At 56.3% G+C, this 23,733-nt stretch overlaps 1 protein-coding gene across 2 annotated transcripts in view; it reads right to left on the bottom strand.

Annotated features, from left to right (window-relative positions):
* The window catches only part of DYNC1H1 (dynein cytoplasmic 1 heavy chain 1), a 61,039-nt gene that overhangs the window by 8,604 nt on the left and 28,702 nt on the right, over positions 1-23,733 (bottom strand). For both annotated transcript variants that reach the window (NM_001206138.1, XM_005222225.3), the window contains exons 24-57: positions 22,889-23,054; positions 22,619-22,807; positions 22,329-22,523; positions 21,402-21,684; positions 20,812-20,912; positions 20,078-20,237; positions 18,894-19,137; positions 18,539-18,722; positions 18,099-18,311; positions 17,117-17,355; positions 16,796-16,952; positions 15,061-15,288; positions 14,371-14,601; positions 14,118-14,258; positions 13,673-13,906; positions 13,380-13,586; positions 13,174-13,295; positions 12,613-12,778; positions 11,499-11,662; positions 10,454-10,583; positions 8,323-8,456; positions 7,747-7,861; positions 7,487-7,648; positions 6,906-7,120; positions 6,619-6,823; positions 5,452-5,625; positions 5,232-5,351; positions 4,944-5,064; positions 3,444-3,639; positions 2,960-3,077; positions 2,665-2,880; positions 2,168-2,380; positions 1,938-2,065; positions 261-414 (exon numbers count right to left, since the gene is read on the bottom strand). In NM_001206138.1, the coding sequence (NP_001193067.1) occupies positions 261-414; positions 1,938-2,065; positions 2,168-2,380; positions 2,665-2,880; positions 2,960-3,077; positions 3,444-3,639; positions 4,944-5,064; positions 5,232-5,351; positions 5,452-5,625; positions 6,619-6,823; positions 6,906-7,120; positions 7,487-7,648; positions 7,747-7,861; positions 8,323-8,456; positions 10,454-10,583; positions 11,499-11,662; positions 12,613-12,778; positions 13,174-13,295; positions 13,380-13,586; positions 13,673-13,906; positions 14,118-14,258; positions 14,371-14,601; positions 15,061-15,288; positions 16,796-16,952; positions 17,117-17,355; positions 18,099-18,311; positions 18,539-18,722; positions 18,894-19,137; positions 20,078-20,237; positions 20,812-20,912; positions 21,402-21,684; positions 22,329-22,523; positions 22,619-22,807; positions 22,889-23,054 (6,025 nt within the window). The remainder of the gene's footprint in view (positions 1-260; positions 415-1,937; positions 2,066-2,167; positions 2,381-2,664; positions 2,881-2,959; positions 3,078-3,443; positions 3,640-4,943; positions 5,065-5,231; positions 5,352-5,451; positions 5,626-6,618; positions 6,824-6,905; positions 7,121-7,486; positions 7,649-7,746; positions 7,862-8,322; positions 8,457-10,453; positions 10,584-11,498; positions 11,663-12,612; positions 12,779-13,173; positions 13,296-13,379; positions 13,587-13,672; positions 13,907-14,117; positions 14,259-14,370; positions 14,602-15,060; positions 15,289-16,795; positions 16,953-17,116; positions 17,356-18,098; positions 18,312-18,538; positions 18,723-18,893; positions 19,138-20,077; positions 20,238-20,811; positions 20,913-21,401; positions 21,685-22,328; positions 22,524-22,618; positions 22,808-22,888; positions 23,055-23,733) is intronic.

The raw sequence follows: 23,733 nt of genomic DNA, 5'->3' as shown, positions 1-23,733 counted from the left end.
TATGGCGCTGTCTCACAGCTTTATCCCTGCTTTTTTTTCTTTTTGGGCTGTGCCGCGTGGCTGGTGGGATCTTAGGTCCCCAACCAGGGACCAACTCCACACCCCAGCAGTGAAAGTGCTGAGTCCTAACCACTGGACTGCCAGGGAGCCCTTTCTCACAAAGCCCAGAAGGCAGCACCGTGCTTTGCGACGCGTGTCAGCTGCGTTGCAGATCACTGACCCGGCCCGAAGGCCTTCCCTCTGGCGGCGGGGGCACACACCTGGACCAGGAGGGGGTTGCCGAACCTCAGCGCGCTCTCCAGGTTCTTCCTGAAGGCGTCGTCCAGGAAGCTGGTCCGCGTGATCTTCCGGTCCTTGTACTCGTTCATGATGAACTCTGTGGCCTGCCCCGAGGGGTCGATGATCAGCGGGTACCTGAGGATGGGCCAAGGACCGGTCAGATGCCAGGGGAGCCCGAGGACATGACGGCAGGGCCCAGCAGGGCGATGGGGAGGTGTCCCAGGCTCAGATGTGGGCTCCAGTTTACAGGAGAGACCACGTGACCCAAGGCTTGGTGCTAAAATCCTCCTTCTGAGGACCTCCTGTGGGGGCGGTGACTCAAGCAGAGTGCTCAGAAGGGCTAACGCCAAAGCGCTAGTCTCTCTGGGGCAAGGACGCCACTCCGTGAAGGCCGAGCACAGGCGCTCGGCTGGCTGGGTGGGTTCGCTGGCCCGCGGGGCAGACTCCTGGAGAGCAGGAACTGGCACCCCTGTCCCGCAGACTCATGAGCTGCAGGTGTGCCGGACCCTCCCACTCAGTGCTCACGGCAACCCTGTGAGACAGGTGTGATCGCCACACCAGGCTTACTTATAGAGGAGGAGACGAGCCACAAAGGGGCCAATGTCCTCTGTTCAGGGTCACACAGCCAACTCAGGTTTTTTAAAAATAACGTAACACTACGCGCGATTGTACAGGATTCAGAGGCTACAAAAGGGCAGGTGGTGAGAGCCCTCCCCCCTCCCCCCGTCAGCCTCTGGTTTCTGCTCTGTGTACACAGAGGAGGTTCAGGCCATTTGTAGACGCACACGGCCCCGGAGCACACCAGCCGGCACTGCCATCTGCTGCAGCTGCCCCCGTGTGGGGCTCTGGACGAAGGGCTCCCAGCTTCCTGCCGGGGTGGGGGGAGACACACAGTGACCTTGTCACTGGCCCGGACGAGGGGCGTCTGAGGCACTTCCGGGCCTTTGCTAGGACACACGCTGTCCTCGTGAACGTTCACGCGTGCAGGCTCTGCGGGACGGGCACTGCAGTGTGCACTCTCGCACAGGTGAGTGCAGCCCTCACCCTGACCCACCAGGACGCACGGCGTGGACATGCCCACCAGCGCCCCCAGCGAGGCCCTCTGAGACCTGACGGTCGGCTCCTCTTTGGACCCCGGGGACAGCGACACACAGCGAGAGGTACAGATACGATGAGACAGGAACCCGGGGCTTGGTTTTCAAAACAGAAAGAAAACCCAGGGTGCCTGGGTTTGGGAGCTGCCACGGATGAGGGAGGGTCCACCAGGGAACCTCTGCGCGGGCTCAGGCCTGGGGATGCCCGGACGGCACTGTCAGCCCCCTCCGCGGCAGGCCTGTTCCTCTTCTGACTCCAGCCTCCTTAAGCCAAAACCAGGCAGCAGTTTCCCTTAACTCCAGCCAGATGCTTTCAGTTCTCACAGTATTTTAAGAGAGGGTCTGTTTTCACAGAGCCAAGCACATCAATTTCACAAGGTCACAGGGGGGCCACTCAGGGAGGGTCACTGTGGACAGTCACAACACAGGGACGAAGGAGACCGTGCAGAGCCCGCCGTCAGAGGCGAGCCTGCCGGCCCAGCCCGATCTGCTCACCTCTTCCACAGGTAGCGGGAGCACTCCCCACGCACCCTCCCCGCCCCTCGCCACGCACGAGCACGCTACCTGTTGAACCTCTTCAGCATGATGGCATTTTCCGTGCACAGGTCGTCCGCAGGGAGGGAGCTGGCCTGCCAGCGGAGACGCTCATCGGCGTTGGACAGGTACTCCGTCCTCGCGATATCTGTGCGGAACTGAGAGGGGGAGCGGATGGCGCGGCTTCCGGTGAGGCCACTGAGAGCTCACGGACCCTCATGTCGGCCCCTGCCTTCCTGAGAGTCTCTGCAGACAGTTACCTGGATGTTGGCTTGCTGGAGGTGATGGGACCAGGTGGTAAACAAGTTCTGGCGCATCTGCTGATCGAAGTAACCTGCGTAAGCGATAAAGGCGGCTGACAGGAGACAGTCCCCAGCGATGGTGGACATCTGGTTCTTGAACGTTTCACTCGTCTTCTCCCACCGTTCCCGTTCGGCAGACAAGCTCTTCAGAAGAGCTGTGCTCCGGTTCACCTAAAAGGAAAATCAAACAGGTTAGTCAGTCAGTGAAGTCAAAGTCGCTCAGTCGTGTCCGACTCTACGCGACCCCATGGACTGTGCCGTCCATGAAATTCTCCAGGCCAGAATACTGGCGTGGGTAGCCTTTCCCTTCTCCAGGGAATCTTCCCAACCCAGGGATCAAACCCAGGTCTCCCGCCTTGCAGGCGGATTCTTTACCAGGTGAGCCACAAGGCAAGCCCGCGCAGAGGTAGCGCTGCCAGGGCGGCAGGAAACCCGCCTCCCAAGCACAACCCGACCTTGGCTTCCACGGCCGCCAGGTCCGCCTTGATGGCCTGGGCCTCGGAGATGAGCACCGCATACTCCTCCTTGTAGCGGGCGATGCTGGCCTCCAGGTCACGGATCATCTGCTCCACCTCGTTGGCCTTCTGCTGGTTGTCCTTGGCGTCATCCTCCAGCTTCTGCAGCTCGTTGCGCAGCGGCTCCACGCGCTTCAACATGTCGGCGTAGTTAAGCTGCCGAGGCGGACGGGTGGATTTTAGACACGACCGGGTGAGGAGGCCCTTGCCCGGGGCTCCTGGTGGGGCTGCTCACCTGCGCAATGGCCCATTTCACCATAGGCCCGCAGGCCAGAGAGGCCCGGTTGACGATTTCGTAGTTGTAGCTGGGGTTGGACATGTAGTTCTTCTTCATCTTCTCCCTTATGGCATCACTGCAAAAGAAGACCTGTGTTTCTAAGCATGTGGAGGCCTTAAGTGAAAAGGAGCTTTTCGGAAATCAAAAGCCAGTTCCCCTCTGCCGCCCTGGTGACCACGGAGGACACTCCAGGCCATGGCTCTCGCTCCCGCCCCTTCCCTGCTCCCCGGGGCCAGCTCTGCGCTCCCAGCCACTTGTGGGGACAGCAGGGGCAAGGGATCAGAGAACTGCTGTCAGGAACGAGGGGAGGGAATCTGGCTCTCTGGGGTGGAAACAGCCTGGAGAGGCGTCTGTGTGACCCGTGAGCTGACACAGCCTCCCCTGGAGGCCATGTCAGAGACGCCCAGGCCCCAGCAGAAAGGAGAAGCCCGGGCCCGCCCACCTGATCTCCTCGGCGGAGAAGTTGACGATGGTGGGAATGAAGTTCTCTCTCATGATGATGGAGCGGATCTGCTTCCAGTCCGTCGTGCTCTCCCCCAGCAGCAGGCAGATGGACTCAAGCGCCAGCTTCACGGCGGCAGGAGGGTTGGCCATGGACCGCACCTCCACCAGGTGCTGCTTCTTGATGGACTTCACGGCTGGGCACGAGGGAAGGGGCGGTGAGGGGGGCCAGACCACAGCGACGCCGCAACTCCCAGCAGAGAGGGGTGCGCGCGCAGGAGAGCTGAGCCAACGTGGGACGGCCTGTCTTAAAACCCTCTGGAGTAGCTGCAGCGGCCAAAACAACTACTAAGGCCTTCCGGTGCTGAGCCCAGATCGCCACGTTCTGGAAAATGGAGAGTATCTGTACAAACGCCTCACAAATCCTGACTCCTTTACCTCTGTAAAGACGTAAATACTCTTTTAAAGAATGAGATTGCTCATTTATGCTACACCCATTAAACAAAGATATCTTCATAGTACTTGTCTTTACTGGCTGGCTGAAGATGTGGAATTAACAGTTCAAAAAAATTGGCCAACATGTTCCACAAGCAGAAACGTGCATTTTTTCCCAGTCTGAACTTTCATTAAAACACTTTTAAAAGTGATCATTTGGCAGGTGAGACCTAAATCCTCATCCAAATCCAACTCAATGAAAACCCACAGTTTGGAAGGTCACTGCCAGTCCTCTGTGGTGTGAAGACTACAAGCCGTCAGGTGACCCGAAACAAGTCTGAGGCTGGTGGGCGGGAAGGCCAGGGTGAAAGCCGCTCCCAGTGCGGGGCAGACAAGGACAGGGGCGCGCGTCACCATCTCCTCCTGCACGTGTCCCAGCAGCCGGGGTGCAAGAGGAGGCGGGGAGGAGGCTGCCGGTGTTAGACTCGTCACTGCCGGCCTCGACCACGACACCCTTAACAGTTAGAGCAAAACTGCATGCTTCATGACATCCCTACATGGAATTCAAGCCGAGGATTTGCAAACAGTGTACTTAGGAAATCATTACCAGGTTAAGAGAATGTTTTGATGAAAAACTTATCTTGTTAACTTTTTCTCATAAAAAGGGCCCAGGTGGCGCTAGCGGTAAAGAACCCGCCTGCAATGCAGGAGACGTAAGAGACGTGGGTTTGATCCCTGGGTCAGGAAGATCCCCTGGAGGAGGGCATGGCAACCCACTCCAGTATTCTTGCCTGGAGAATCCCATGGACAGAGGAGCCTGGTGGGCTACTGTCCATGGGCTCACAAAGAGTTGGACACGACTGAAGCACCTTGGCATGCGTGCATGGGAAGAGTGGACTCGCTCCACGGGGACTTCGTTTTCAGAGATGAGGACAGTCTGAAGTAGTTAGAGGAGGTTTCTGAGACCTATCACTGATGCTTTCGGGGATGTACAACACCGGGACCTGCGGGGAGCCCTGCTGCCCCCCGCCCTCCCCAACGCGAGGCCCCCACGGCGAGCACACACCATTCTGGGCCTCGATGACAGCCGGCTCCACCTTATCCAGGTCCTCCTTCACGCTCATCTGCTTGTCTGCAATGACCTCCTGCTGCTTGTGCAGCTGCTCCTGAATTTCTTGGCTCATGACCTAGAGACAAAGCATGGCTCAGCTCTGGGGTGAGCACTGGTTAACTTGCTGAATGAAACCCTAGACAGCACTCCTCACGCCGCCTGGGACACACACGCGCACACAAACCCGGGAGACGGAGACGGGCGGCCCACACAGGCTATGGTTCCCGGGACAGGAAGCGGCACCTTTTTCTTCTCGGCCTCCTGCTGGTCCTTCACCATCTTCTTCAGCTTGTCGTTGGCCGCTGCGTTCTTCACCTCCAGCTCCTGGCTCTTTATCCTGAGGTCCCGACGCAGCTCTTCCACCTGAGGAGCAAAAGCCACATCAGGGCAACAGAAACACGCAGGGCTTGCCTACACCTGCGGGCCGGCGCCCCCAGCGAGGGCCTCTCGCGCTGTGGCGCACCTGGTCGACTGTCTCCTTGATCTTCCTGAGCCCCACGTTCAGGTGCATCTGCTGCTCCTCCAGCTCGCTCCGCTTCTCATGGAACAGGTTGGCGTAGTGGTTGATGAAGTCCAAGTAGTGGCGCGGCGTGATGGCCATGGTGCGGCCTCCTCGCTTTGCCAGCCGGGCGTTCGCCTTTTGAAACATGACGACCGTGTTAGTTCTCCGTGATTTAGCCTCAACACATCGCGATTTAACCTCAAAATGAGACCGTTCTGCTGGTGTGGTGTGGTGGCATGGCTCTAGACCTCAGGAGTCCCATCACTCGAGACCGGGTCCGGCTGCCTCCCGTGAGACGCCGAGAAGCCCTCCCACCTCGGAGCTTTCTCCTCCTGCTTCTCCGAGAGGAGGAGGGTGGTGCTGGTGGCCGCAGGGGTGTACTTCCCAGGAAAAGACCCCCAACACTAGTCGTCACTACACAGGCATCAGTGCGCCTCCTCTACCTTCCGCTGATTTTCAGCAGAACCAAAATAAGAAACGGCATCGAGAGGGGTGAGGCAGATCTCCAGTCCCCGCAGGTGGAGGGAGGTGTGGAGAGGGCAGGGAGCGGTGGAGGTGGCCTGCGGGAGCGGGAGGGCAGGGCCCACAGGATGCCTGCAGGTCAGAGTGCTCTTCACAGACCCCTCTGATGGGGCAGACTGCACTCCTTTGATACAGAGAGCTCACGGAGAGGCAGCTGGCAGCGGCCAGCAGGTCACGCCCTGCAGGGTGGCCTCTGCACGTGGGGCTCCCGCTCGCTCACGGCCACGAGGCTCTCGCACCACTGCTGCAGAGCGGGGAGGCCGAGCAGGGACCCTGAGGCCTGAAACACCAACCAGCTGGCCCTTCACAGAGAAACCATGGCCCCCTGCGCCAGGGGAGGACGTGGGCCTGGAAAGAGGCCACAAGACAGGTCAGATGGAGTCAACGTGGGGAGGGGGCCAGACGGCCCAAGAACATGCAGCTGGGCCCCGAGCAGGTGAGGCGTCGCTGGCAGAGGCAGGAAGCAGGCGAGAACCAGGCACTCTTTCCCAGGTGACAGTTCAATGTCAGACCCGAGGTGCCTTGGGGGCTACTTCTACATCAGCTCAGTTCCAGTCAGCACGGTGGTCAGTTTCGCTTCTCCCATGACCTCAAGACAGAACCCACCTGGTGAAGAGTCTGGTGAACAAACACACAGCTGTTCACGATGGCCTCGCGGTGCGAGGGCGGCTGCGGCAGCTTGTCGTACACGACCGGCATGTAATCAGGCACGATGTAGTTTGGCTTCTCCAGGTCCATCTTACTGGTGAATTCTTTGCCAACCTGATACAGAGCTTCCGTGGACCAGTCCCCAAACCAGTTCAACACACACCTGCAAAGACGCCCATGTCTCAGAGCAGCTCCCGAGGGCGGGGCCTGCCCCTGGAAAGCAGAGCTGGGCGCAGTGGGCGTACCTGTTGAACAGCGCAGGGGAGGTTGCCGCGCGGTCCTTGAGGCCCTCAGAGGACGGGTTCATGGTGAAGACGACGTGCAGGTTGCGGATGACCTGGCTGGTGAACCACTTGTACAGCTCCTCGTGCGAGTCCAGCATCAGGCCCTCCTTCTGGGCCCCCTCCTTACACTGGGTCATCAGGGTGGCGTACTCATCTCCCTCGAAGAGGCCGGGCACCTGGGAGACAGGACAGCGCCCTGGCTGCTGGTCCTCAGAGCCCCGCCGCGGACCGCGACCCGCGCGGCTGGCTGCTGGTCCTCAGAGCCCCGCCGCGGAGCGCAACCCGCGCGGCTGGCTGCTGGTCCTCAGAGCCCGCGCCACGGAGCGCGACCCGCGCGGCTGGCTGCTGGTCCTCAGAGCCCCACAGCGGAGCGCGACCCGCGCGGCTGGCTGCTGGTCCTCAGAGCCCCGCCGCGGAGCGCGACCCGCGCGGCTGGCTGCTGGTCCTCAGAGCCCCGCTGCGGAGCGCGACCCGCGCGGCTGGCTGCTGGTCCTCAGAGCCCGCGCCACGGAGAGCGACCCGCACGGCACATCAGGGGTTACCTCGCCGTTGGCCAGCAGGGTGTTCATCCGCTCCAGGAACCCAGAGTCCAGAACGTTGGACTCGTCCATTATGAACGCGATCTTCTCGTTTTTACAGCCAGAACGCCGCAGCACCGTGCGGAGGTCTTCATCGAAGTCCTCGCCCGTGTATTTCCTGTGGACCTGCAGGAGCGGGGCGGGTCAGCTCTGTTCTCGCCCAAGGAGCTGTGTGCATGAGCAAGGATCCACTGTGGGGATCAAGGGACTCCGGCCAGACCTACCTTAATCTGGTACACGCTCAGCCCGTTCATCCAGGCCACGAAGCGCGACAGGGTGGTTTTGCCCGCTCCACTGACGCCAATCAGAAGCAAGTGGCCCTGAGGCTGACGGAATATTCTGGAACATCATCAGAAGGGATGCAGGTTGAGGCTTTTATGCTCCACTCCCCCTTGGACACTCAAATCCTAACACTTTTCAGGATCTATTCTACAATATCTGGAATGCATTTCAACTTGTATTTGTACTTTAAACATCCGTGGAGCAACTGTGACTTGCCAGTGAGGCAGCAAAGGTCAAAAAAGACATGGCCCTGTCCCCAGACACCCTGACAACTCGAGCAGGAGGGTGAGCGGCCGTAACCAAGGCAGGTGGGAGGAGCCTGGAGAGGCAGAATGAGGCTCTGCTTAGTGGGGACGTTGGGGACAGTACAGCTGGACTCAGAGGAGAAGCAGGAAGTGCTGGCGGAGGCACGGGGCCCTGTGAGGAGGCCAGCACAAGGCCAGGCATGAGCCCTCCCCCCACCATTAAACTGAGAGCAGTGTGGGTGAGCGGTGAGGCTGCAAAAACCAAAAGCCCACCGGTCAATCCTGAGCACGTGGTCCAAGACCTCGTTGAACAGGACCAGAGGCACGTCCAGCTCTTCCTCGTAGAAGACTTTCAGCCTGGCTTTGACATAATCTCTTAACTCCTCTTGGTCTACTGGGATGTAGTCCTATAGGAAAGAAGGGAAGATCCACTTAACTAATAAGAAACCACCTTAGTTCTTACAGAAAAGTGGATCACATCTCTACATGTTGAAAACTGTCATAAAGAAGACAAAAGTAGGTATTTACAACATAGCAACAAAAATGGAAGTAAACTAGGGTGAGATCTAAAGACATGGAAAATCTTTATGGAGAAAACCGAACATCACTGAAAGACATCACAGAAAGTGTCAGTAAATGAAGAGACACACCACAGTCACGGAGGGAGAAATACATGACTGCAACCACGCCAGCCCCTCACAAGCGACCAGCGGATTCAGTGTAATCCCAAAGACTCAGTGGTGGATGGTGGAAGTCACAGTGGCACAACTTGACAAGCCAACTCCAAACTTAATTTGGAAGAGGAAAGGCCCAGAATGGAAAGACCCCCCAGAGAAGAACCAGGAGTGAGGTACTGTCGTCCCAGCAGGCAGATTCACAGCCATGATCATGACCACGTGGTTTTTAGCCCAGAGAGCAATGAACGAACCAGCCAGCAGGACAGAGCCCTGTAAGAGGCCCCGCAAAAACCCAAGTGACAGAGCCACCCAGAGCCCCAGCGCCAGGCCGTGGACACGCACTCGGGGAACCCCACGCGCTAACTCAATTCAGACTGATTGAGGGTTTAAATGACAGTCCGTTAGGAATGCGCATTCTTCCAATGATGCTATAAACAAAGCGAAAAGACAAGCCACTGGTAGAAGATGCTGCCTGTGAATGAAACAGGATTAGTATCTAGAGCCTGGAAGTAAACAGGACATTCTAGCAACACTGCGTTTGGAGAAGGAAATGGCAACCCATTCCAGTGTTCTTGCCTGGAGAATCCCAGGGACGGGAGAGCCTGGTGGGCTGCCGTCTGTGGGGTTGCACAGAGTCGGACACGACTGACGCGACTTAGCATCAGCAGCAGCAACACTGCACAAAACTCGCTGTTCTTCCTGCTTCTATGCCTGTGCTTCCCACAGGCCGTAGGTCTGCCACGCCCTTCCTGACACCCAGATGGAGGCCTGTGAACACTCACCTGAGCCCCCACGCCGGAGTCAGCCCTCCCAAGACAGAGCTGCTTCACCCTACGAGTCTGAGCTCCTAAAGGAAGACTGTCCTCGGGCCCAAGTCAGCACTGCCTGCTGAAGAAAGGCATGCCAAGGTTGCAACCTTCTAAGATGCCCTGCTCTCCTTCTGAGAAAAGGACAACTCCCGGCTATTCTGGAAACGTCCACTCTGCCTAGGATCTCAGTACACGGAACACTTGCACACAGATTACCCACAATGCCTTGTTTTTACTGTGAGGAAAGTAAAAGCAGGTGAGGCAAAGACTCCCTTCAATGCAAACATGTTGAACCACACCTTCTGGTGGTCAGCATCCACAGCTCTCAGAGCAGCCTGCTCCTGGGATTGTTTGCCCTAAATTATCCACAGCTACAATCCTGCAGCCCATCATGCCTCTGTCATGTGAGAGTTGGACCATAAAAAAGGTTGAGTGCCAAAGAATCGATGCTTTTGAACTGGGGTGTTGGAGAAGACACTTAAGAGTCCCTTGGACTGCAAGGAGATCAAACCAGTCAATTCTAAAGGAAATCAACCCTGAATATTAATTGGAAGAACTGATGCTGAAGCTGAAGCTCCAATACTTTGGCCACCTGATGCAAAGAGCTGACTAAATGGAAAAGACCCCGATGCTGGTAAAGATTGAAGGCAGGAGGAGAAGGGGACAACAGAGGATGAGATGGTTGGATGGCATGAGTTTGGGTAAACTCTGGGAGACGGTGATGGACAAGGAAGCCTGGTGTGCTGCAGTCCATGGGGCTGCAAAGAGTTGGACACGACTGACCGACTGAACAACATCATGCCTGTAACCATACCTTCCTTTACAGTGAATGCAAGTCAAAGACGTTTCTGATTAGATGTTGATCCTAACTGAAAGGACAGAAAAAAGGAGACTGCAGACACGGTGCAAGCACGTCACCTTTGACAGCCAGTTGCTGTACAGGATGGGCCGGCTCATGGCCTTCTCCTTGTCGATGTTGGGAAAGTGCTTCAGGGCAACCATATCGATGTTCTCGTCGGTCCAGCGCCTCTCCTCGTCCTCGACCAGTCTGCAGGGGAAAAGACAGAGGCCGCGCTGAGAAAACACCCGGCTCTGAGGGTGCCGTGGGCTACTCCAAGGCCTGGCGTTAAGTCTTCTACCAGAAACCTTCATTTCCTGCAAATGGAAGAACCAGAGAGTCTGAACTCAAGATGCCTTAAGTGATCCAGAATGTAGATGTTACAGTGGAGTGCTCAAACACATGAAATTAAAAATAAAAGGAAAATAAATAAGAATGACAAAGCAGGACCTAGGGAAACTAAGAATTTGTCATAAAACAAAGGTTGTACAGAGCTATAAACAATATAAGGAAAAGGTTCTGATTTTTAAAAGTCAGTAATTCTTAAGATTCCTTAAAAGATAAAAAGACTCAGCCTTTTACTGACACACTGGTTAAAACCACAGACCCTCCTGTGATCCATGCTAAATACCAACTACAGCTGTCAGCAAGTCTTCCCTTTGGTGCTGGTCACTTAACCAGGAAAAGTCAAAGCTTACAAGTGATAAATGTGATCAAAGCTTACACTTGATACAAGTGGTTAACAGGTAAAAGAGAAAAACCAAAGCCCCAGAGACACAGCTGCAAATCCCCTGATGAGAGCCAAGACAGGACGAGGGAGGGCTCACGGTTACAGGACGGCACCCCAGGCCTAGAGAGAAGGCACTGAAATCACCTGTGACCTCTGTACTCTGACCTTGCGTGGGGCCCACCCAACAGGGAGAGAGGTGAACTTAAATGCCTTGCCCTAGGTCCAAAGGTAACCAAGCAGGGCAGTCACAGCACTGAGATCCCGGACAGGGGGTGGCCGTGATCAATCACCAGAGGCGAGGCTCCCCTCTACCAGGGGGCAGGCAGGCCACGTGCAGATTCTAGCTCAGGGGTCAACATAGGGGAGCAGGGAGCTACCCGGACCCTCGGCTTCACCTGTCCTGGAAGAGACGGAGGGCTTCGTGTGCCCAGATGCGGATGAGCCCTTCCACAGGCAGCGTCTCCAGGGGCCTCAGGGCCTCAAAGATCCCCCGCACCCAGCGGGTCATCTCTCGGGGTGAGTAGATGTAGTGGGGCTGTGTGTCCTGAGTGAACCGCTCCTGCGGGAACAAAAAGAACACCAAGTTCCGTGTAAAGTCCCAAGACAAGAAAAGCAGTAGCAAAGGCAAATGCTGCCTAACACGTTTATATTAAAAATAAAGAATCTATACCCTGCGATATTTAGGAACGAAATGATAATGTTGGAACTATAATTTAGTACAGAGTTAGATCCAAAGTGCTCACTTTATGTTGAAATTATATCTTATTACATTGAGAAAAATCAAAGTAAATAAAACTACAGAAAAATTCTTATAAAAATGCTTTAAAAAATGTACTCCCTAAGCTGAAAGAAAACTTTTCTAAGCATTATCTCGAAAAAGAAAAAAGTTTACATTTCATGCTATTTAAAACATGTAGGTAAAAGGCTGCAATCATACAAAGTCTGAAGCATTTGTAATAACATGACAAGTGCATTCTCACACAGGACTCTAAGCCAGATGATGCCTCAGTGGAACACTGGCAGCTCTCCTGCAGGTGCCCTTGTCAGAAGCTAATAGAGGAATGCCAATCAAAACCATGAGAAGCACCTCTGCTCATCTAAGGAGCAAAGACGGTCTGAATCAGCCTTTTTCCAAGGCTGGATGAGGCGCCGTGGTGGGAGTGTAACTGGTCCAGCCTGAGTGTGGTGGCCACACCTGGTCACCACAAACACCATGGAAGAGTGAGTGCAGACCCACGTGCCCGGGTTGGGTCTGCTGAGACAGAAGCGTGCACACCCGCTTAGAAAGTGCACCATCCAGTCCCAGCTTCATCAGGGAATGAAGACGCACACACAGGCCGGACCGGGACAGCATAACAAGGGAGACGAGGCGCCTGGGCACGGTACTGGCTGGAGGAGTGACCTGATGAGGGCTCCGAAGGAAGCCTCAGCGCTGAGCAGGAGCTCCACAAGGAGCTCCGACTCTTCCCAGAGCCCTCAGCCCCGGGAAGCGGCAGGGAGGCCGCGCACCTGGGACATGGTGTAGAACTCCACCATCGCCGCGGTGAGCGGCTCCGCGTACGTGCGCAGCGACGGGATGAGCCGCAGCATGGCCCGGTTGAAGGTCCCGTAGATCTGCGTCAGCGAGGCGGGGCCCGGGTAATCCACGTACACCACGGGAACGTGGCGCAGGAACCTGCGGGGAGAGCCGGGCTCAGCCGCCGAGCGCGCGCCCGCGCCAGAGGACCGCCCCCGCCCCGCCCCCAGGCTTCCCGTCACAGCTCAGGGCTGCCTCACACCGAGCAGCAGATGCAGAAACCTGAATATGAAGCCAGCAGAGGCGGGAAGATGACTCGGGCTTCTTTCAGCCTCGCCCGGGCCCTGCAGGCAGGTGTGGGCAGCTCACTACTGCTTTCATCCTGAGTGTGTTTCCGAGGTTTCCAGCACAGTGCAGGGAAACCCAGGGGAACCCCACTGATGAGCAGTGGGGTTACCTTTTTTTATCATCAAAACCCTGTTTCTGTTATGCTTTGTTTAAAGCAATCCTGGAACTGGTGTCTGTGAGCCCGGGAAGTCTACCAGTGGTGGTACCTGTGAGAGAGGGGCTTTCTCCCAGGGTCGGTGGGCGGGTTACAAGCCCCCACAAACTGGATCCTCTCCAGCTTCACCCAGGTTTGGTCGGAGGTTCGGTAAAAGCCCCCATGCTCCACCATCTGAGGAAAAGGGAGTGATGCGTCAGGAGCAGAGGTGAGCAGTAACATGGGTGGGGAGTCAGGGGCTCGTGGACAGGAACAGACCTGTCTGATGAAGGATATGACCCTCTGCGTCCCGTATTTATCCATGTCTGGCAGGTTGATCTCGTCACAGAACAATACCAGCCACTTTCCGAGCTGCACGGGGGCCAAAACGACCCCGTTCGGGGTGCGTCTGTACTCGCAGTAGTGGTCAAAGGTCTTCAGCAGGAGCTCCGGGGTGGTTGCACTCGAGAAGTTAAGACCCACAACCTGCAGAAGGACAGAGGCCAGGGGAGCGGTGGAAGGCCGATCCCGTCCCTGGCCCCGAGGTCGGCCGCCCGTTCCTGCCCCTTTACCTCCATGTCGGGCAGGGCCCGCAGGGCGCTGAAGAGCGTCATGGTCTTGCCGGACCCGGGGGGCCCACACAGGACCAGCGGCTTGTGCTCAGCCAGCCAGGTATACAGGAGGGCCTCGTGGCGGACAGTGTCCAGAGTGGGCACCACCACGTCCGGGGCGGCCACCTTGTGCGTCTCCACCTCAATCTGTGGCACCTTGGCCTGCCACGGCGACCACTCTCCACTGATGGACACCTGCAGACGGGCGGGTGAGGGTCAGCCGGGCCTGCCCGCCTGCAGGACCCGCTCCCTTTCACCCAAGTCAGGACCTCCAAGTTAACCCGCCTTCCCTGTACCACAGGAGACTAAAGGGACAAGGTTCCTCTACGACAGGAAAGGCTGATTCAGTGCAGGCGAGGCTGCTGCAGGGCGAGAAGCGGGGAGGACGCCGCCCTCTGGTACATGCCTCGTAGTCGATGATGGGGATGTTGGGTGCGGCGGGCAGCGGCACCGTGGTGATCCTCCTGATGTACTCGCCCAGCTCTGCCCTCATCTTCAGCCTGCTGTCTCCGGACAAGGACCAGAGGATGGCGTAGACCAGGTACCGCTGCAGGGGAAGGAGGCAGATCCTGATTTGAGTGGAGTCTCAACATTCAAGGAGAGACATGTACAGCGACGTCGGCCCTGCAACCGCGGTGCCCAGAGCCCCCGGCCCTGACCTGGATGTAGCGCTCCAGCTGCTCGCTCTGCATGGGGAAGTCGGGGTGGTTGGCGTTGTACTGCGCCACGTTGCGGCAGGCCTGGTGCAGCATGGAGAAGAGCGCGCCCAGGCAGCGCAGGCGCGTCAGGTCCATGATGTGCTCCAGCGTGAGGGCGTGCTCCAGCGCCTTGGTGACCAGCCCACTGCTTGTGAAGTACGGCTGCATAATCGTCGCCGCGTCCCTCTGGATCTGCAAGGGTGGGTCAACGGTGCTCAGCGGCCAGCTAGCAAGGCCGGGAGACTTTCACCTGCTCTAACCCGGGCCTGGGGGAGGGCCCCGTCATGATGAAAACAGTTTTACGGGTTGAAAAATGAGGAGTCGAGGCTCCAGTGACCAATCCCACTCCTTCATCCTGGCAGCTCTCAAAAATCACGCTTCCTGGGAACACTGGTTTTACCGTCAAAACTGAAAATAGGCCGTTTTTCATCAATTTGTGGAGAAATCTGAAAGAACTCCTTAGATTTTCCACGCACGTCTACACTTTTGTAACTGTGACCACTGGCTTCCTCAGAAGCTGGCGTGAGACAACGCTGATCATGCTAACCTCCCGCAAGTCCCAGGCTGCAGCGGGGGCGGGGCTGCTGTGACATGCCTGGACTCGAGGGGGTGGGGGACCCCCTGGGCACATGCCGCCAGCCCTGCCCATACCTGCAGCATCGGGGAGGCGGCCTCCTCGCCCTCGTCTTCCTTGCCCTTGCGCCGGCGCTGGGCTTCGTCCTCCCCCTCGTCCAGCGGGATGCTGCGCAGCCTGGCCAGGAAGTTGTTGAAGATCATGTCCGTGCTCAGCACATCCTCGCTGAACCAGACCATGCCGCAGCGTGACACGGTGGCCAGCGTGGCGTACTTCAAGTCCTGTACCTCAAACATTATCCGCACCTGGAGGGAGAACAGCAAGTAGATTTAGGGATGTGGGCTTGGTAGAGATCAGGAAGTTAAAGTTGGTTTACCTACCTACCTACTGAAAGAGCGATTTAACTCTAATCTGTCTGCACTCAGTTCAGAAGTAAAAGTATCTGAGTCTGCATCATTACGACACCCGGCAACCTCTCTCCTTGAGAACGTGGACAGGAAAAAACCCCTGTGGTTGGGAGAACCGGGAGCTCCAATGGGACAGAACCACCGCTCCCTGGATGGTGGGGCCCGCAGTGAGGGGCTGTGGCCGGCCCTCGCACTTGAACCCACCAGGCTGGCCAGCAGGCTTTCCGTTTGCACAGGGGGTTGGCAGCCTCGCTGGGTCCACCGCTTTAGACGGTGAGGCTGAGAGGCAAACCACAGAGTCTGATTCCAGAGCTTTCACCTCAGGGCTAACGTGCCTCGCAAGGATATCCACCTTTCTGACAACAGTCAGAATCTACTGGGTGATGACCCTGACAAGTTACATCAAGACACTCATCTGCTGAGTGCGTGTTCCTGACCTGTATCTTGGTTTCTCAAGTAACATAACCCCTAACGCTGACCCTCTGTCATGATAAAAGCACCCACTCACCCACTCAGAGGTCCTGCTGGAGCCTCCGTTCCCTCAGCCCACCAGCAGATGCCACTGGCAGGCACTTTAACTCACACCCACAACTCAGTCACTTCTCAGTATCCCCACAGCCTCTCAGCTTATCCCAGCAGGCAAGCTCCAGTCCTCGGTGACCCCAGGCCTGTATCCCCTTGGGTCCTGTCCCTACGTCCCTGCGTGCTGGCCAACTGCCCCCCTCCTGGCGTGTGTGGGCACGCCTAGGGGCTCCTCCCGCCACCAGGCCTCCACCCCAACACCCAGGAGCTGCTTCCTCAGGCCCTGGTCTCCACTGAAGCTGCCAGCGTCCCCTTGAAGCCCTGACGGAGCGACGTCCTGCCTCAGCCGCATTACTCGTCTGCTCACTCCGCAGCCCCGTGCCAATTTCTCCCGTCTACGTGTGTCCTCCACCTCTGACTGTGAGCCCCGGGAGAGCAGCGGTTTTGTCTATGTTGGTTACGGCTATATTTGCAGCACGTAGAAGGGGCCCGGCACACCGTGGCACTCCATAAACGTGGGGTCAAAGCACCAACACACGTCCATGCCAGACCTGTGCACGGTTACCCACCTATCAGAGGCTCACTTCTGAGGGATGACCCTGAGGTCCACGTCTAAATCCCTCCCTGCGCCACTTCCCAGAAATCCCCACCACAACCCTACCTCCCCGGGCTGCAGGAAAGGCTGATTACAGAGCGTGCCTAACAACCCGTGAGCAGCAGGTTACGAATGAAGCCTCTGGAATGTCTCTCACTGGGCCTGGGAATGCAACAACCCTAGCAGAGAGAGGCGTGGACCACGAAGCTACTGCCACCCCGGCTACCCCAGGACGACCAGAGCCGCCCGCCTGGCCGAGCACGCTGGGCACAAGCACGCAGGCCGTACGTTGGGCGGGAGGCTGAGGCGCTCCCCGTTGGGCAGCGTCAGCAGCTTGTTGTCGTCCAGCACCGAGTTCAAGTTCTCCACCCACTCTGGGTCCACGTCGCCGTCGAAGACGATCCACTGGCGCTTCTGCAGCTCGCCTCTCACGTTGTCTATGATCCTGGAGTGGAGGGGTTACGACAGCGGTGACTCAGATGGAAACGTTCAGCTTGCAACCGTTTCTGAAGTGTTCCCAGACTGTGTAAGAATAACGCAGTTTCCCCAAGGACAGAGTGCCAGGCCCTAGTTCTCTGGAGGCCCCGACCCCACCCCACATGCACTCACTTTCTCAGAACGTGTGTGAAGAGCCCGTCTGTCCACTCCCGGGTGTTGGGGTCCAGGGTTCCGTACAGGTGGTCTTTGCTGATGGCTTTGGGGTCGATGATGTGGGCCACGCCCTCCACGCCCTCGAGCCTCTCCAGAGCCTTCAGAAGGACGCGCCAGGCCATGCTCTTCCCGCTGCCCGAGGGCCCCACCATCATCAGGCCGTGGTTGATCTGGGTGATCTGATAGAGCTGGAGAACCTGGGGGCAAATCCAGCGGCACCGTCAGCGCTCGAGAGAAGGCACGCCAAGGCTCCTTCCGCTTCTCACTGCGCCCGGCCAGAGACGTGTGCTGGGAGCCCTCCAGGCGATGCCTGCGATTTCTAACCAGAGTCCTTGAGCCGGCCACAACCACGGCGGGTAGAGAAGGGTTTAACTGCACTGAGGAGCTGTCTGAGGAGTCAGGAAGGCCGCAGCCGGTGGAACGGGAGCTGCTCAGCAAGCTGCCTCAGGAGAGACCCCTGCCAGGAGGACGGCGAGCAGCTGACGGAGCCATCCTCCGCCATCTAACCCGGGAGCAAGGCAGGCACAACCTGTGCACATGACCCATTTTCCTAAGTGACTCTCACAGAGGAGACGAAGGGAAGCAGCCAGGGCAGAAGAGACTGTAAACTCTGCCGATGGGCACGTGTACGTTGTTCACCGTGATGCTGGCAAGACCTACTATCGCAGACGCTTTTCCAGTGTCTGTCACTCCCCTTCAGCTGGCATTTTCAGAGAGCAAACTACACCACGTGCGTAAACATTTCCCGCAAGTTTTGCTGTCACTGCACTTAAGAAAATAATCCTGTCGGGGGACTTGGGACAAATGTTCACAAACCAGATGGCACGCCTGGTGGACACAGCCCCATCAGACGCAGCTCCTCACAGGTGGGCAGGGCCACTGTCACTCTCGGCCCCTGGGGACTCCGTGAGGCTCCAGCCAGCCCCGCGGCCCCACTCACCTTCTCGACCCACATCCCGCCGACCTCCTCTCCGTCCCCGTAGGTCAGGTACATCTCCTGACACACTTTCTTGAGCTCCTCCCGCAGCGCCGTCATCTCGCCCCGGTGGTACTGGACGCCGGGAAACACGTCCGACAAGAGGCTGAAGAGCAGTGGGATGTCTTCGGCCACGAGCTTCGGCACCATCGTCTCACAGACGCTCTGGATCAGGATCTGAGGGGGGAAACGGGCTGAGCTCTGGGGGTGGCAGCACTGCGTTCATTGCTCTGTCCCCACAGGGACCCATCACCCCCCCGCCCTGAGAACAAGCATGGTGACCCAGCGCCCCACCCCCCACCCCACCACTGCTGATTTAGCAGGTCCGTCCCAGGACCTGTGAGCCCCAGATCGGTGCGGGGGAGGCTGCACCGGCCCGGCCGAGAGGGAGGACACCCGCTCACCTCCTGCTCAGGCAGGTTTTCCGCGATCTCTCCTTCATCGACTGCTTCCCCGCGCTCTTCCTTCTCCCTCTTGATCTTCTGGATCCGCTCCCGTTTCACGTTCCCCGCGCTCACCAGCACGCTCTTCAAGGCTCGGAGACCAAAGTCATAGTGGCTTTGGGAAGAGAGCTGCTCGTCACACAGTCTAAAAGAGAAAGGGCTTCCTTAAGAACAGCACCCGCTGAGCCCCAAGCAGCGTCAAACGTTAAGAAACAAGAATGGACACAAGAGTGGAAAGAAATGTCGTAATTACACAGGCCACGTTTAAACGATGCAGTTAACATGTGCCAGAAACACGATCAGGAAAGTGACTCACTTGAAAAAAGGGACAATCTTGTTGGCGAGGACCTCGGCCGTGCGGAAGCCCTGAGAGTACAGCATGACCTGGGCGATGAGCTGACGGTCGGGCTTGGTCATGGCCAAGCTCCGGAACAGCTTCTTCAGGTTGTCTGGGAGGTTTGACCGGCCCGCGTAGCCAGGGTTCATGGTGATGAAGATGGCCATGTCTGGGCTCACCTTCACTTGTTTGTTCAGCAGCTCGCAGGTAATGGGGGCAGAGGCTGAAATTCAGATGACGGCAGTGAGGCTGTCGACGGTCAGAAAACCACCATAAGATCTGAAACCACAAGCCCAGCGCCCCGCCGGCCCGGGACCCCATGCGAGCTGTGGCCTGGCCTTTCTGCGGGGTCTCAGCAGCACGACACCACCTACCCGGGAGACCGATTTCCACACTCCCTGCCCACGTAAGAGCCACTCAGATGTGGCACGGATCAAGTCACCGGAGTGGGAAGCCCACTACCCCCTCTGCGCATGATTACTGAGTGTCACAAGGCCAATGCAAGAACAGAAACACAGCCTGACAGAAGCTGCAGCAACAAAAACCAGTCAAGTTGTGATAAACCTGACTGGCTAAGATCATGGACATGGCCCTTTCCTCAGGTCATTAAAAAAAAAAAAACCAAACCCACACACTCAAAAAAACATTCCACAAAACCAACCCCCAGCCCCCAACTCTGGACACTCAGGAGTCAGCTTCCCTCCATAAGCGAGCATGGAGTTCACAGGCACTCGTTTCTCTGACACTCTTCTTGTTTTACTCGGGTCTGGTAAGACGAGCTACTATTACTATGGACTAACAGGGAAAACCAATGGGTAAAGCACCTGTCCTGGATGTATGTAACTCCTCCAGCTCATGCGTCTAGGCTCTGTGTGGAACCAGCTCCCAAGGACCCCCAGACACATGACCAGGGTCTGGTCCCAACACTCCGGCCAGGAGGCCTGGCTCTGCGGGGCCACAGGGAGGAGCCCGGGGCCTCCATCTGCAGAGGAAGCACGGCCCACCCCGCTGGCTGCCATGGGGCGAGGCAGGCAGTGCCATCCTGGGCCCCGCCCACGTCTTCCGTCAGGATGCACCATCCCGCCTGCAGCCTAGGGTCTGGCACTGAGCCCTCGCTCATTTCTACCCCACAGCAGGGCAACTAAGCAAGAAGCGAGCCTCACTCTTCTCCAGGTTGGGGTTGGAGTGCTCGCGCAGCGCCTCCTGGATGCACTGCACTTGCTGTGACACGGCCGACAGCATCCGCTCCTCCAGGCGGTTGAACTCGTCAAAGCAGCCCCAGGCCCCCACCTGGCAGAGCCCCACGAAGATGCGCCCCATAGCCTGAAGAAACGAGAAGAAAGGCGCTAAAAGACGGCCCCGGTGCTGGCCGTACAGGGTTCCAATCCTGGCTTGGGGGACTGGTCCAACCCGGGCAAATCACATCCTGAGACCTGTCTGCTCATCTTTGAAACACGAGTAATACCACCTTCCTCCCAGAGGAGTGCAGTGGGGTGGAGAGGGCTGTGAAGGTGGAACCAGCTTCACCCGTGAGGCAAGGAGCCCAGCCCTACATGTAGCAAGTACTCCATTCACAGATGAACAGATGTAATGTATTATTTTCCCTCTTGTGCAAAAAATTCCAGTGACAGAGCTAACACTTTTTGTTGTTTAAAAAAAAACCTTCGCTATTTGTTTTTCCTAAACACAGACACCACCAGAAAGATTCGTTACACTGAAGAGTTAACCTGAAGACGTGAGGCTCAAGTTGGCGTCATGCACCGGCTGGCCCCTCAAACAGCTCCAGTAACCCGGTTCCCAAAAAGAGCGCTGTGTGCACCGCTCACGGCCCCCAGAGGCGTGGGCTGCGCTCCCCACCCGGCCCCCTGCTCTAGGCAGTCCCCCAGGAGCCTCTCACCTGGAAATCAAAGGTCTCGTCACAGTTGAAAACTAGAACAAAGCGGCCCAGCTGGTGGCCAAGGGCCTTGACAGACTCAGTCTTCCCAGTCCCCGCAGGCCCTGTAATTTGAAGAAAAGGAATTGAGAACTCAAGTGAGAACACGTCTTCAGCTTTAAGAACTGTAAAAAGCAATTCTTTTAAAAAAATCAAAGTACAGTTCGCCCTCTGTCTCTAAGCAAATTCCACCAGGTCCCACTGTCGGCCCTCCATATCCACAGGTGCCACATCCTGGATTCAACCAACCTCAGAAGGAAGCGTCAATTCACAGCTGGTTCAGTCTGAGGATGTGAATCCTGTGAACACGGAAGGCTGACTGCATATCTATTAAAAAATCTGTGTCTAAGTAAAATCTGTGTCTAAGTGGACCCTTGCAGTGCAAACCAGTGCTGTTCAAGGGTTACTACAAACGCAGTAACTGATGTAAAGATTTAAAATTTAAGAATGTACTAGCCACATAGTTAAGAAATACATTTAGATCATTTGCTTAATCTCTGAGAAGTAGGTTTACCACCTGACTTCACCTGACCAGGTTGTGTGGAGGCACTCACCGAACGGGGACCCCCCGAGCCTGGCCTCCAAGGCCTGTGTCATCGTCAAATAGCAGCGGTCAGTGAGGGGTGTCTGGACCAGCTTGTCCTGAACACCCAGGTATTCAAAGCCATAGTTAAACTTGGCATTCGCCATCTGAATCGACAGCTGCTGCAACACGTCGGTCTGCTTCGGGTCAAAGTAGAACCGCATCTGGCTGAGCCACTCGAAAGACTTGGCGTTGTCCACCCTGCTCTTGATCAGGGACCTGGTGACGTCTCTCTGGTGAACCAGCTCTGTGATCTGAAGACAGACTCACTTTAAGAGTTTATTGTAATGTACACTCCCTGAACTGAAGTACAGAAATGCCTCTTCTGGGATTACTTAGGAGACTTTGAAATTGAGTTCCTAGGCCCAACTATGATGTAAATAAATATTCCAGAACATAAATTTACTTTTAAAAATGATAGAACTGCTAGTCACACGATGGAATTACATAGAATAAAGAATTGCAACAAAAACAAAGAATGACAAAAACACCTTATTTTAAGTAAAAACCCTGCAACTCGCATAAAACATGATGGAGAAGAGCTGCCTCTGACCTAACAGTCTGCCTGACGCACACAACCTCACAAGCCCAGCAGCAAAATGGCAAGGCTCACAGACATGCCTCCGGAGGCGGAGCTCTGGGAAGGCGGGGCGAGACCCCGAGGGCTGAGGGTCAGCCTTTGAACCGGGAGGTCAGCCTTTGTACCAGGTCGTGCGTGTGGCTCCTGTTCCCCAAGGCTGCCCTTCAACAGGAAGAGAGCGCCAAGGACCACCCAGCACTTGTCAACAGCTCATCGACTTGCTTTCCTCCCAGACACTAATGAGGATATTTCTCGAGCGTGAGCTCTTTTAGCTGCTCGAGGGGAAGGCAGGGGAGCCTGACCAGGAGGAGGACTCACCAAGTGCTCCAGCTTGCGCCTGCGGAGCGGGGGCTGCTCCATGAGGACCGAGTCGGCCAGCACGTTGAGGGTGACCTCCACGTTGCTCAGCACGGAGTGCAGGGGGGCTGCGTCGCCGCTCCCGCCCATGCTGCTCAGCGCCGTCTCCACGTTCTCAGACCAGGCGATCTGCGCTGACAGGACCACCAGCTGGGCCTGGGAGGTGCGGCACACAGGAGACCCAAAAGAGTGGTTTTAAAGGTCAGCCAGTGTCCCCAGCTCCAGCCCGTCGCCCTGCTACTGGACAGTACCTGGTATTTGTCAATCCAGGTGATGTAGGTATTTGGGTCGATTGATGTTGCTTTACCAAAGATCTCGACTTCGGTAACAGACTCAGCGAGGAGTTTGGCCAGCGTGACCCGCATCTCCTTCTCCACCAGTGTGAGCCACTCGTTGATTTTGGGATGTTCGGTGATTGACACGGGAGTTTTAAACATAACCTGAAATAAAGACAACCTACGAATTAAGGTGTGCAAAGACAGGAGCGAAGTTTTCTGAGTTACAATCGTAAACCTCACTACCTCCTCTCCTTCACGGGACGAGATGCCCAGGACGACGGAGTTGTCTTCATTGAGGATGATGCTCGAGACTCCAGCAAACATTTTCTTGAAGTGTTTCTGTAACTTAGCTACATTCTTACTGTTTCCAATGATTTCAAGCAAATCTTCATCACCCACAAAATAGAATCTAAAATTGAAACAGCATTTAAGTTGCTAAAACATGACACATACACAAATAAGGTGAATCAAACAGTAAGAAAGGAAAGAGGACGTGGGTGGTGTGGACCGTCTCCAGCCTGAACGCGGGTCACATCCAGGTCTTCTCCAGCCCTCAGCAAGAGACTCACTCACCTAACAAGACACTGAAAAGAAATGCAATGCATTTCATATAATTCACCTCACTTCATCCATGTTTAAAAAACCTGCTCAACTTATAAGTAAACTATTCAGAGAGCTTCCCTGGTGGCTCAGACCATAAAGAATCTGCCTGCAGTGCGGGAGACCTGGGTTCGATCCCTGGGTTGGGAAGATCCCCTGGAGGAGGGCACTGTCAACCCACTCCAGTATTCTTGCCTGGAGAATCCCCATGGACAGAGGAGCCTGGCGGGCTACAGTCCATGGGGTCGCAAAGAGTCAGACACGACTGAGCGACTTTCACTCACTCAAACTATTCATAAAGAAAAAAAAAAATACCACTTAGAAAATAAAATCATCAGAGTGAGTTTTTTAAGAGAGGCAAGCTGCCTGGGAGGGTGAATAATAGTTTAAATGGAACTTAGTATACAAATCCACGGTAGAAAATTAAGAGGAATCAATCGATGAAAGGGAAACAGTATTCATTAAATGGATTACTGGCAACAAAACCC

This window comes from Bos taurus, chromosome 21 (assembly GCF_002263795.3).
Source record: "Bos taurus isolate L1 Dominette 01449 registration number 42190680 breed Hereford chromosome 21, ARS-UCD2.0, whole genome shotgun sequence".
In the NCBI taxonomy this organism is placed as follows: domain Eukaryota; kingdom Metazoa; phylum Chordata; class Mammalia; order Artiodactyla; family Bovidae; genus Bos; species Bos taurus.
The sequence above is the reverse complement of the archived record's forward strand: the minus strand, read 5'-3'. Positions and strand labels throughout refer to the sequence as shown.